The 12,441-nt window shown below is 33.4% G+C and overlaps 1 protein-coding gene across 1 annotated transcript in view; it reads left to right on the top strand.

The window, feature by feature from the left end:
* LOC145258159 (alanine--tRNA ligase, cytoplasmic-like) overlaps positions 1-8,455 on the top strand; it is an 82,866-nt gene extending 74,411 nt beyond the window's left edge. The window contains exons 22-23 of the mRNA XM_080115959.1: positions 5,630-5,737; positions 7,793-8,455. Coding sequence (XP_079972085.1) covers positions 5,630-5,737; positions 7,793-7,966 — 282 coding nt within the window. The 3' untranslated portion in view covers positions 7,967-8,455. The remainder of the gene's footprint in view (positions 1-5,629; positions 5,738-7,792) is intronic.
* Positions 8,456-12,441: the final 3,986 nt, after the last annotated feature.

Here is a 12,441-nt window from a genome sequence, read left to right as displayed (position 1 = left end):
CTTAGTTGGTCCATACGTTATGCTTTGAAAAAGATCGATACAATTTTTGCAAAAAAAAAAAAAAAAGGCCAAATTCACAAAATTTGGCTTTAAAAAGGCTAATTTGGCAACCCTGGACAAGAATATGAGTGCCCCCCCCTTTGATGTAACCTCGTTTTCGAATATCATTTTAATAATATATCATCATCATCATCATTGTAATGGTGTGAAAAAGGAGCTCATACTTTTGACATGCAGTGGTTCTTCAAAGAAAGAAGTCGGTGAAACGTTATATTAAAAAAAAAAAAATAAAAAAAACATTCAGGACATTTTTTTGCTGGACTGAAGGAGTAAATCAAAGATTATCTCTTACAATTTGATTATATTTATATTGAATATATAGGAAAATAACATTTTCTGAGCATTTATTAGTACTTAATTTATTTCATTTTGTCAATTCTATATTCAAAATACAATTAACACTATTTTCAAAGAAATGTTAATAAACTTATATTTGTTGTGTGTTATTGGTCTTTCTGTCCAAAAAAATAATTTTTTGCATTATCCAGATAAATACCAGCTTTATCAAAACCTATTTGTTGATTAAATGTATTTCTCATCCTGTGAAATTTCCACGGGTTCTGCTCATTATTAGTATCATTATCATTATTATTATAATATACCATTCAAGAAGTCCTGGGCCAAACAAATGAAACAACAATTTTTGACAAAATTCAACTTTATCAACATATAATCTCTTCCCAAAGTGATGCATGGATTCTAACAGTTTTTGTCTTTTCCTTCTTCCTGTACCTTTGCTCCTGGATATGGCCTTAAACTATATCCGATGGTGAGGCCCCAGCTTGCGGGTTTTGGGGAGTGTGGAGCCACCCTTTAATTGCCATTGCTCCCAGGTTCACTCTGACCCGGAGTGGTAGTATCTGTTAGGGTCCCAACTATGGGTTAAATAGAAACTGACTTGGAAAAAAAAAACAAAAAACAAATATATTCTATTAAAAAACTTTTCTTCAAAATCACTGAATTCGGCATTAAATAACCTGAAAAGGGTTGGTATGCCGTAAAACAAAAATGGCTTGAACTTGGCACAACCAGTTCATTTTTATTTTTATTATTGGAATTCTTTTGTGATTAGCAATTTATACATTTATTTATCTTCTAGTTGTTTCACAACGTTTCGGCTAACTATTCCTCTGGCCTTTGTCTGGTGATAAACCATGACGGGATTGGAATGCTGAGTCTCTTAATTGTATCCTCAGCAATTACTGCCTTCCATAGTTGTTGTTTCACCACGTTTTGGCCAACTAGTCCTCTGCCCAGTTTCGGGTAGGATTGAAACTGCTATCTCCAGACAATGCTCACCTGGAACCGTAGAGATTCATCATCACTATCCACTGCACGACAGGGGCGATCATGGTTAAATTTTTTTGGTCATATATTTATCCAAGTTTTTTTTTTTTGTTCTTATCTGGTCTTCCATTGTCGGGTCTGTCTCAAATGTTACATTATTTTGTTATTGCAATCCTTCTGAGATGAACATACATTTATTTACTCGACGAAAGTGTTTTTTTTTTTTTTTTTTGTGATTGTCTAAAAAATAGAACAGAAATTTTAATTTTGTTCAATAATTTTAATTCGCAATTACACATGCGTGAAAAATCGAGAATATGTGAAAAAATAATTTAAAGAAATAAAAATGGCTAACATGACCAACCATGTTTGTACAATTTTTGCAAATATAAAAAAATTTTTGATATCGCCAAATTTTTGGCATCAGGAAAGTTTAAGCAGAAACTTTCTTATCGAGCACGGTCAATTGCCCAAAACAGTAATGTGTTTTTTTTTTTTTTTTTTCTTCCTTTGAAGATTGTAATGCTGGGTATGGGGCAGCCAAACCAGCTGCCAACATTGCCCCGCTTTTTTTATTGAAACCAACCGAGAGCTCTTTTTAGTATCCTCGCTGTTCCCTTAAGTGCAATTGTCTGAATCTCCTTTGCACTTGGTTCACCAGGAATATTAGTTAGGTAGGACTTCAGGTTCTTCTTCATAAGTCCTGTGGCACCTATGATAACTGGTATGATTGATATCCCCTTTAGATTCCAGTTTCTTTTCATATCATACATGAGACCTTGGAAAACACCATGTTCTTTTACAGAGAAAGATAGAATGTGGCGCTGTGAAAACAAGGTGTTGAAGTGCGGCGAAAGAAAATGGAGAAAATGCTGTTTTGGTGTGAGTGAGTGAGTGAGTGTGTGTGTGTGAGGGGGGGGGTCATTTCTTGAGAAGTCTTTATTCCTTACTGGAAAATTATACTTTTTGTCAATCATTTCCTGAGTAAAATGTGGGACCAGTGAATTGTTAGAGAAAACCTAGATCATTCTCTTCTGACATATTTGAAAATTGGTTGAAGGAACAAAGTTCCCAAAGAGGTGTTGTTGAAATAGATGAAACCTTGATTGTCCGAAAAAAGTACAATCACGATGGAATCCTTAATCAGATTTGGTTATTTGGAGGTATTGAACGAGTAATAAAACGCAGTTTTGTTGTCGCACTAAAACGTCCAGAAGAAAAGAGGAATGATACCATGCTACTTACCATGGTTCAGAAATTTATTCTTCCAGGGTCAATAATCTACAGTGACTGTTGGAAGAGGTACACTCATGTGAACCAACGTTACATACATCACACTGTTAATCATTCCAAGAATTCTGTTGACCCAGGGAAAACACATAGAGCGTTTATGAAGAGACATAAAAAAGTGGATCAGGAGACCTGGAATACGTCAGGAACATATGAATCAGTACCTGGTACAGTATCTCTTTAGAAAAAGTGAGAACGATGCAAGTGTATTTCTCCACAAGTTTCTTATCATGTGAAAAACTATATAGACCCCAGTAATCACAGGTTTTCGTTTTTAAAAAATAAAAAGGGTAAATTCCATCTTTTCATGTTAATAAAAATCAAAACTGATTACATTGACTTTTTTCCATTAAATTAAAATAAAAAAAATTTGATTTTATCCGTTAAAATATTTTTTGTTACTTTTTTCCATTTAATAAAAAAAAAAAAATTGTTTTGTGTAAATATAATTTATTCCGTTTAATATAAGAATAATGTTTCTGTATGGTAATAAAAATCACAAATGATTGCATTTGATTAAAAAGAAAATTGACTTGTTTTTTTTCCGCTTAATAAAAAAAAAAAAAAAGTTTTGTTTCGTGTAAGTATAATTTCTTTTTTTTAAAATTTCCGAACAAAAATAAATTGATTGATATTCATTTTCTCCTTTTTGTTTGATTTCCTTGACGTATGTTCAATTAGAAAAGTCAATTACTGAACCAGAACGAAATTAAAATTTCCATTCCATTTTTCAGACAACCACAAAACACTTTTTCCAGTCTTATTATCCTCATCTAGTTGTTGTATCACAACGTTTTGGCCAACTATTCCTCTGGCCTTCGTTTGTTCTATCTCTTCCTTTTCTATCAGGGGTCCATAGGAGCACTTGGTTGGCAGTTTTCTCTGCGGCCAATGTTAGAGTATGTCTGAGCTAGCTAGATGTCTTTTGCAGATTATTGACAATTCTATCTGTTTATTAGTGCGATCTCTGACTTGGTTCGTAGTCCGATTGCTCCATTTGATTCTGAGAATCTTTCTAAGGCACTTGGAATCAAGCGCATCTAATTTCCTCTCTGTAAACAATCTAAGGCAGAATTTTGAGTCAGAATTGGTATCCATTATTATCTTACCCGCTTGTAATTATTAAAATCTGAAAAAGGCGTTTCAAATTTAATAACCTGCTCTGAAATAGGTATTCCAGCTAGTGTTATGCTGCTTTCTTCATTCACTGGCGGTTGGCACTCGACTTGAAGATGCTGTGATAACATCCTTTTGATATCGGATGTCATGCAAATCAACACAAACAATAAACATACCTTTTGTTATAGTTATATTTCAAACTTGAAGACACAGTGATTGGGAAGCAATGCCAAGTTCTCCTCATTAGCCTTTATATGATTTAAATGTTCATCGTTTCCATTCCCCGACTCTTCTCTCTCTGCTATTCAGCTGTTCTTATCTAACCATCTGTTCCTTTTGTTTTCTAAAATTGATCTCTTTTGATAGAAGACAATTGTGTCGTTCTTTGATGTCCGAAATCAGACCTTTTATTATTATTGTTTATTGTGTTCAAATTCTTAATTTGTATTTATTTAAATTCTACAGCTGCATTCATAGTCATGCAAATTGCATATTTACCTATTTAATTGATCCTTCTCGTTCGCTATCTAAAGGTACCAATCTATCATATCAGTCTATCGATTTATTTATTTATTTATTTTTTTTTTAGATTTTTATTTTCCTTTGTTTAGATAGTACTAAAAAAAATCAAGGGACTTCTTCCTGTGGCTAACACTTGATGCGTTACAGATATCGGAGTGTTTATTAAAGGTTCTTCTCCATCTCTCAAACCTTGAGTAAATAAAGCAGCAATTTTTTTTTTTTTTTTTTTTTTTTAGCTCCAAAAGATCACTTAACAATATTAATTTATTTTTCTTGTAATCTTTGCTTAGTTTTGCCAGATTTCATGGTCATGATTCATCTGGTCTGGTGCAGTATCCAGCCTAGTACTATTAGTTGGGTCCGCATCACTGGGAAAAGTATCACCATACATCAAATGTATTGCTGTTTAATGAATCAAAGGCATCTTCTTTTTTTTTTTTTTTTTTTTTTTTTTTTAATACTACGTTATTTTGAATGTTTAGTCGAGGTTTACTTGTAGGGCAAAGCATGCTGATATCAGGCATCTCACTTCTGACGCAATCCTTTACCTGTGTAATGTTTTGTCAAATCACAGAAATATAATTCATCTATTCTGGTGGCGTATTCAGTTTGATTTGTTACTTTTGGTAGCATCACTATGACAAAGTGCATTGTTCGTTGTATAAGCTAGTGTGTAAGCCATGTTTTATTTGGGTTTGAATACTATTTTATTGTGAGTATTTGGTCAGGGTTTATTTGTGGGGAAAATATCCTCATGTCAGGATGTTCTCACAAACCTTCATGCAGAAAAACCAAAGACACTTGAAGATAGGTTGAATACTTACTAGATACTTTCTCCAAATTAATCTTGTAGGTAACATGATATATTGATTGCGTATTCACTTGTACAAATACAAGGTGTCCCAAAAAAACTGGAAAGTACCACTTTGCGATAAATATCTGCTGCTTAGTGGTGTAACGATTCAGCTTTTTTTGGATATCCTATACATGCATAGATTATTAAGGACACAGACAGCTCCTAACCCTTATCCCTGAGTGGATCCTGGGCCTTGATAAGTGGTGACCCCCATGTAAAAAAAAAAAAAAAAAAAAAAAGTTCCTATGTCCCATTTGGCCCCAGCTGTCTACACCCTGTCCTACCACTAGATCGGGCTGGTTGAGATGAGAGTAAGGTTGGCTCTGCCCAAACCAACTTTATTTCAAACAAACTACCATTGCATGTCATCCATAATCCTTAATATTATTCTTGATGAATAATTATAGTTTTTAAGAATTAAAACCGTGAACACTTTAATCTCTACAATTTATTTTGTAATCTCACTTTTTTTTTTTTTTTTTTTTTTTTGTAAAGGCATTGGATTCTGCGATTAAGCAATACAAGAATCTCAGTCCACAAACAGCTGTGATTTTCTTTGCTGTTGATGCTGGCAAGGTGCTGTGCATGAGTTATGTACCCAAGGTAAGATTGGATTTTCAAAATGATTGCTTGTTCATTCATGAGAAATAACAGAATTATTGTGTGCAAATCTCACTAGACTTTTTTAAATGCAATAAAATTTTAATTGTATGAATTGACTTTGTCAAACTCTTCGGTTAGTATTAGTAATTCTATAGTGAAATTGATGAGACAAATTTGGCGACTCCAAACCCATACAAACGGTTACCTCTTCTCCTGTTCCTAAAATGTGGTCGCCTGTATAAATGTAAATATTTTTATTTAAGTCAACAAGCTAGAATTTTTGCATGTTTTTAATTATAAAAATTTTATTGTAAAAGAATTGAAAATAATGGAATTTTCCAGAAAGTGAAAAAAGAATTGACAAAAATTTGATATCCTAAATATTTATCAGGTTGAGAAGAAAGTTCTTGCAGAATTTTTAATTTTGATTTCAAATAATATATTTTCTAATAAGTTTTTGTTATAATACCTTTACTTTATATATCATTTTTAAAAAAATCGTTCACTCTATCTAATTGTTTCAAAACAATTAGGTCTTCTTTTCAGAACATTGAATATGAGATGGAAAAAAAGCAAATTTGCACAATCTTATTTCAATTCAAGCTAGGCCGAAAAGCTGATGAAACGGCTTGCGATATCAACGAACCACTATGAACGCACAGCACAATAATGGTTAAAGAAATTTTGTGGCAGTGACGAGAGTATTGAAGATGATTAACATAGTGGTCCGCCACCTGATGTTGACGATCAATTAAGAGTTTTAATCAAAACCAATTCACGCACAACTGTTCGAGAACAGTTGTGCGTGAATTAAACATAACTTGTATGATAATTTCCAACCACTTGAGAGATTGAAAAGACAAAAAAAAAAACTTGATAAATGATTGCCTCACGAATTGAACAATAACCAAATGAAATGCAGTTATGAAGTGTCATCTTCCCTGCGCAGCAAGAATGACCTGTTTCTTGACTGCGTTGTGACTTGTGATGAAAAGTGGGTTCTTTGTGACAACTTGTGATGCTCAACTCAGTTGTTAGATGCCGATAAATCTCCATGACACTTCCCAAAGCCAGAGTTACACCAAAATCAATCTATGGTCCCCCCTCGCCAAACTTTCACAAGAAACACTCGTCTAGCTGTAAACACTATCAATAATTCCCCCCACTCTTTATCTGTGCCTAAACCTAAACGTAGATTCTATGAACAAAGCTTCTTTCTTGGAACTGCACGCCTGTGGAATTGTCTTCCGTTTTCCTGCTTTCCGGCTGACTACAATATGGTTGTGTTCAAGTCTAAAGTAAATAAGTTCTTGATGAGCCGTTCCATATAAGTTATCAAATTTACCAAATTTTCATTACTAATGATTACTATATTGTCCAATTTCTATTGTACACTCTTTAACCCTTATCCTTGAGTGGCCTCTGGGCCTTGATAATGTGGTGATGCCTATGTAAAAAAAAAAAAAAAAGTCCTGCTGACTTGTTTGGTGATCTGTGACCGGTCTCATCCATTAGTTTTTGAATGCAGGCGAAAAAGTTCTGTCAACAAATGAATGAACTGCATCAGAAACTTCGACAACAACACCCAGCAGAAAAGTCAACAGAAAAGGCCCAATTCTCCATGACAATACCCAACCGCACGTTGCAAAACCGACCCTGCAGAAGTTAGACGGATTGGGCGATGAAACTCTGCCTGATCTGCCATACTCTCCAGAACTCTCATCTACCGACGACTTTTTCAAGCATCTAAACAGCTTTCTGCATGAGAAATGTTTCAAACATCTAAGTGATATCAAAAATGCCTTCAGCGACTTCATCGCCACCAGAATGCAAGATTTTTAGGTTACTCGCATAAATACATGTTTTGTGTTCATTCTGGTGGTGTTTATTTCGATCAATAAATTTTTGTTTTAGCTGAGATATATCCATCTGAATTTAAGTTAAAAAACGCAAAAACTTTCTTGGTACTTATTTATTTTATTCTTTAAGCTTAATCAGAATTAAGAAAAAAATTTGATATCCTAAAAATTAATTGTTTATTTTTATATTTTTAAGGAGCTGACAAATTCCTTGAAGGCCAATGAATGGGTGAAGTCTGTGACGCCTTGTATTAATGGCAAGGGAGGTGGAAAAGATATCTCTGCACAGGCAACGGGCACAAATGTTGGATCTGTCCAGGAGGCAATGGACTTGGCGGTGAAATTTGCAGACATGAAACTCTCCTCGTGATCAAGAATTTTTAATTTTTATTTTGGAGAAGGAATTTATTTCATTTTTTTTTTTTTTTTTAAACTTATCTCATAATGTTGTCTTGTTTAAAATATTTAACAGCAATTAATGTTCTACATAATCTAAATTCTATCTACAAGATCTTTCGGCGAGAGTGTCTTTATATCATATTGCCCCCCCCCCCTCCTTTTTTGTCTTCTGTGATATAAAATAATTGGGGCCTGCTCCTAGAATTTGGGCAGGAGGGTCAGGATCAATCCCTGATATGCCTGTGTTCTCATCTGTTGAACACTTGCTTTTTCATACCCCTCCCCTTTTATTGTCAAAACCTTCAGAGAGGAAATACTAGAATATGACCTTCCTTGCCTTAAGGTTATTGTTATCCCCTCCTCCCCATGGATTCAAAATTGATTTGAGAGGAAGGGGTTAAATTTTTTAGATTGTCAATAAAAAATTTGCGTTGCTTACGATTCAAATTTAAAGCTGCAACTCGTATTGATTCCATTTATTAGCCTGACGATTTCTGATGAAAATGAAATGTGGAAAATTCTGTGTAGTTTAATTACCATATATATATATATATTCATAACTTACGACTGTGTGTGTGTGTGTGTATATATATATATATATATATATATTTCGCTGAATTAAATTATCCCTAATGGTGACTCCAGAATTTCAAAGTACTGAAGCCTACAGTAACTATGGCGACTACATAAGCCGATTCTTGTCGGAAGCAAGAAAATTAAATAAAAATGTGGAAAGGATCAAAACCTGAATTAGTAAACATGAAATGATTATTTTATTCAACCAAATATGCTTAAAAGAAAGAATGCTGCATATATATATATATATATATATATATAATTTTTTTTTTTTTTTTTACATGGAGGTCACCACTTATCAAGGCCTGGAGGCCACTCAGGGATAAGGGTTATTGCGTGTACAGTAATCAATGAGATAGTATTGTAGTAGTCATTAGTATTGGAGATTTAATAGTGTCTTACTTAAGGAGGCGGTTCATCAGGAACTTATTTATGTTGGATTTGAAGACATCCAAGTTGTAGTTAGGTGGGAAACAGGCGAACGGAAGAGAGTTCCACAATCGTGCACTTCTGAGAAAGAAGCTCTGCTCATGGAATCTACGTTTTGATTTAGGCACAGATAAAGAGTGGGGAAAATTATTGACAGTAATATATATATATATATATATATATATATATATATATATATATATATATATATATATATAATGAAATAAGAATTACAATTAAGTTTACCAAGATAATCCAAGATGGCAAAACTAAAGTAAATTATAAATATTAAAGAGTTAATATTTATAAAGCAATCTCAACCAGATGTAAAAGCTCGATAAAACCAAATAGGAGATAGAGCTTATAATAAGAATAAGAGTTAAAAACATATTTAATTTTAGAAAGGAAGCATAAAATAAGTGGATAGTCCTAAGACTATCCACTTATTTTATGTTTTATTAACTACTTGTTCTTTATATATAATGGTTGTATTGATTGGTTTCCTCAATGTAAATGCAATGCAACTCGCACTATTATTAAAGAGTGTGCAATGCAAGACAGAGCTAGTATATAGTTTGTTTATTATACAAACATTATTGGTTACATATGTGCATACATGTTTCAGTGGAATCCCAATTTAAAGATAACACTTCATCAGACCTAAAAAGAATCATTAGATCAAAAAAGATATTGATTCTTTTTTGGTCTGATGAAGTGTTATCCTTGGAATGGGATTCCACTGAAACAGGTATGCACATATGTAACCAATAATGTTTGTATAATAAACAGACACATATATATATATATATATATATATATTTGTTCCACATTAGAAATATCCAAAAGCAATGACTATTGAATTTGAACAAGGTTGTTGATATTGCTCAATTAAAAGAGCAAGATATTATTTTATTCAATTTAGCTAAGCAAAATTGCCATAAGTCGCTACAAGAAATTTACAGTTTCAGTCTTAAAAGACATTGTCAAGCGATAAGAGACCTCTGTTCTTACTCAAGTCCAGTCATTTAATGAAAACCTAAAATAGAATAATATATATATATATATATATATATATATATATTGTACCAGTTGCTTCTGCTTGAGATTAAGCAATGTACAACTACTTAATATCAAGTGATATGGATTTAAAACAAAGTGCATGGCAAGAATTGATTTAAAAAAAAAAAAAAACAGGACCTTAAAATGCTTAATCTGGTCCTTTATCATATGAGCAGGTTTTTTATTTGATTAAAAAAAAAAGCTGCTATTGTAGATCATTATTATATTATGTAACCATTGACAGAAATTGAAGAGAAATATACGTTTTTTTTTTTTTTTAAGCTGGCGAACTTTAAATTAAAACAGATCACAGAAAAAATATTTTTATTATACTAATACTTGGTTTATTCTAAAGATTAATTTTTGGTATTTACAACTGATAGTTGCCAAAATCTGCATTAAAAAAAAAAAAAAAAGTTGTCAATTTAAAGTTTTTCACCTCTAAACACACACACACACACACACACACACACACACACTTTTTCTTGTTAAGAACATGGGCCAAGTTTCCTCAAAGCAAACTGAAGAATCAGAATCAAAATATGGAGTTTATTGGCTGTATGCTACTGATGGCTATACAGTAGAACCCCTGAATATGCCATTAAAAATTAGTAACAAAATACAGTACATTATATAATAAAATAACATTTATAAATAACACCGTAAGGCGGGGTAAATACGGTAAACAGGGGCCAGAAAAACATTGTATTCCACATCGTAACCTGAAAAAACTGTATTCTTGGATTTTACTGTATATGCGAAATAGACAGGCTCTTCTACGTTAGACGTATGCCTTACAGTCATCAGATAATGCAAGTTTCTTCCCTTTGATCTGATGAACACAAAACTGCCAGTCATCACACACACTGTTGATTCTCTGTACATGCCATCAACTTAGATCCATATATGCTCTGTCAGTAATATTGAGCATTTTCTCTTTATAAATATAACAACTAATGCAACTACATTTATATGAAAGAAAGACATTTCTTCTGTGAAACGTGCTAACATCGTTTCGGTCGAGTCTTAAGAATTCCTACTGCTGCAATTGTCCATTTGCCGCTTACTGATATGATTATTTTCTCTTTTTGATGTTAAACTGTTTTCTAGAAGGCATATTCACATTATGGAAAACGTTTTATTTTAATTCAAATGATTTTTGTTTTGTTTTTTTTTAAATGGATCCAATTTCTTCTGGTTAATCTTTTTTTTTTCTTTATAATAAAAATGAGAAAAAAATGTACACTTTTGTTTCTGTTTTTTATTCTTATATATATATACTAGCGGGGGTACCCGGCGTTGCCCGAGTGTTTGTTTCCGGGACGGGGGGAGGAGTTTTAAAAAATGTTATGGTAGGTAAGTAGGAAGGATCAAACCCGGAGTCATGAGTAAAAGTAGGAAAATAAAGTGTGAAAAAAAAAACAAAAAAAAAACATCTACAACGTTAACAGTTCGGCCACCAAGAAAAGTCCATTCCAGTTGTTTAGGAAAAAAAAAAAAAAAAAAAAAAACGACTACGGTAGGTCGGCGCGAACGTGAAAATATAATGTGAATTGTCCAGCACGCCAACCACTACGCCACAGAGCACTGCAGCTTACGTTAAGGAGAAAAAGAACGGTCAGAAAAAAAAATGTGATGTCTTTGCTGTTACGACCACCGTCAAACCAGAAGTGACGTAGGTTTAAATTAAGGCTAGACAATCAAAAATATCGGCGAAAAAAGCGACCCCGCCCTGTAGAAGTGCCCAGTTGAGAGTGAAGAAATTAATATTTTTAGCCAATTTTTCGGTATTTGTTGTGTGAAGAGTTGAGCTTCAAAACGATACTGATCTTGTGAAAATCCGTCACCTTTGTCGAAAGTTTTAGGCAGACATGCAAACATACATTTATATATTGACTAGCGGGTGTTTGGGGGGGGGGACATCTTAAAAAATCGGAAAAACCCAAACAAAAAAAAGAGCCAACGAACGTAAAACTTCTTTAAAAAATCGGAAAAACAAACCTCCTCCCCCAAAAAAAAGGACGGCGTTGCCCGGGTGTTTGGAAGTGTTTATGTGTGTGGGGGGGGGAGACAAAGAATAAGCGAATTAATACCCTTTTTGGAGGTACCCAGCGTTGCTCGGGTGGTTGGAGGTGTGTGTAGGGGGGGGGCTAAAGAACTTCTTAAAAAATCGGAAAAACGCAAACAAAAAAAACAGCCAATGAACATAAAACTTCTTTTAAAAAATCTGAAAAACAAACCCCCTCCCCCAAAAAAAGGACAGCGTTGCCCGGGTGTTTGGAGGTGTGTATGTAGGGGGTGGGGTGGGGGAAGGATAAGTGAATTAATAACCCTGTTTAAACTTTTTTTAAAAATCGGAAAAAACAAATAAAACAGCGAACG

Source organism: Euprymna scolopes, chromosome 33, assembly GCF_053919585.1.
Source record: "Euprymna scolopes isolate OS-2025 chromosome 33, ASM5391958v1, whole genome shotgun sequence".
Lineage (NCBI taxonomy): Eukaryota > Metazoa > Mollusca > Cephalopoda > Sepiida > Sepiolidae > Euprymna > Euprymna scolopes.
The sequence above is the reverse complement of the archived record's forward strand: the minus strand, read 5'-3'. Positions and strand labels throughout refer to the sequence as shown.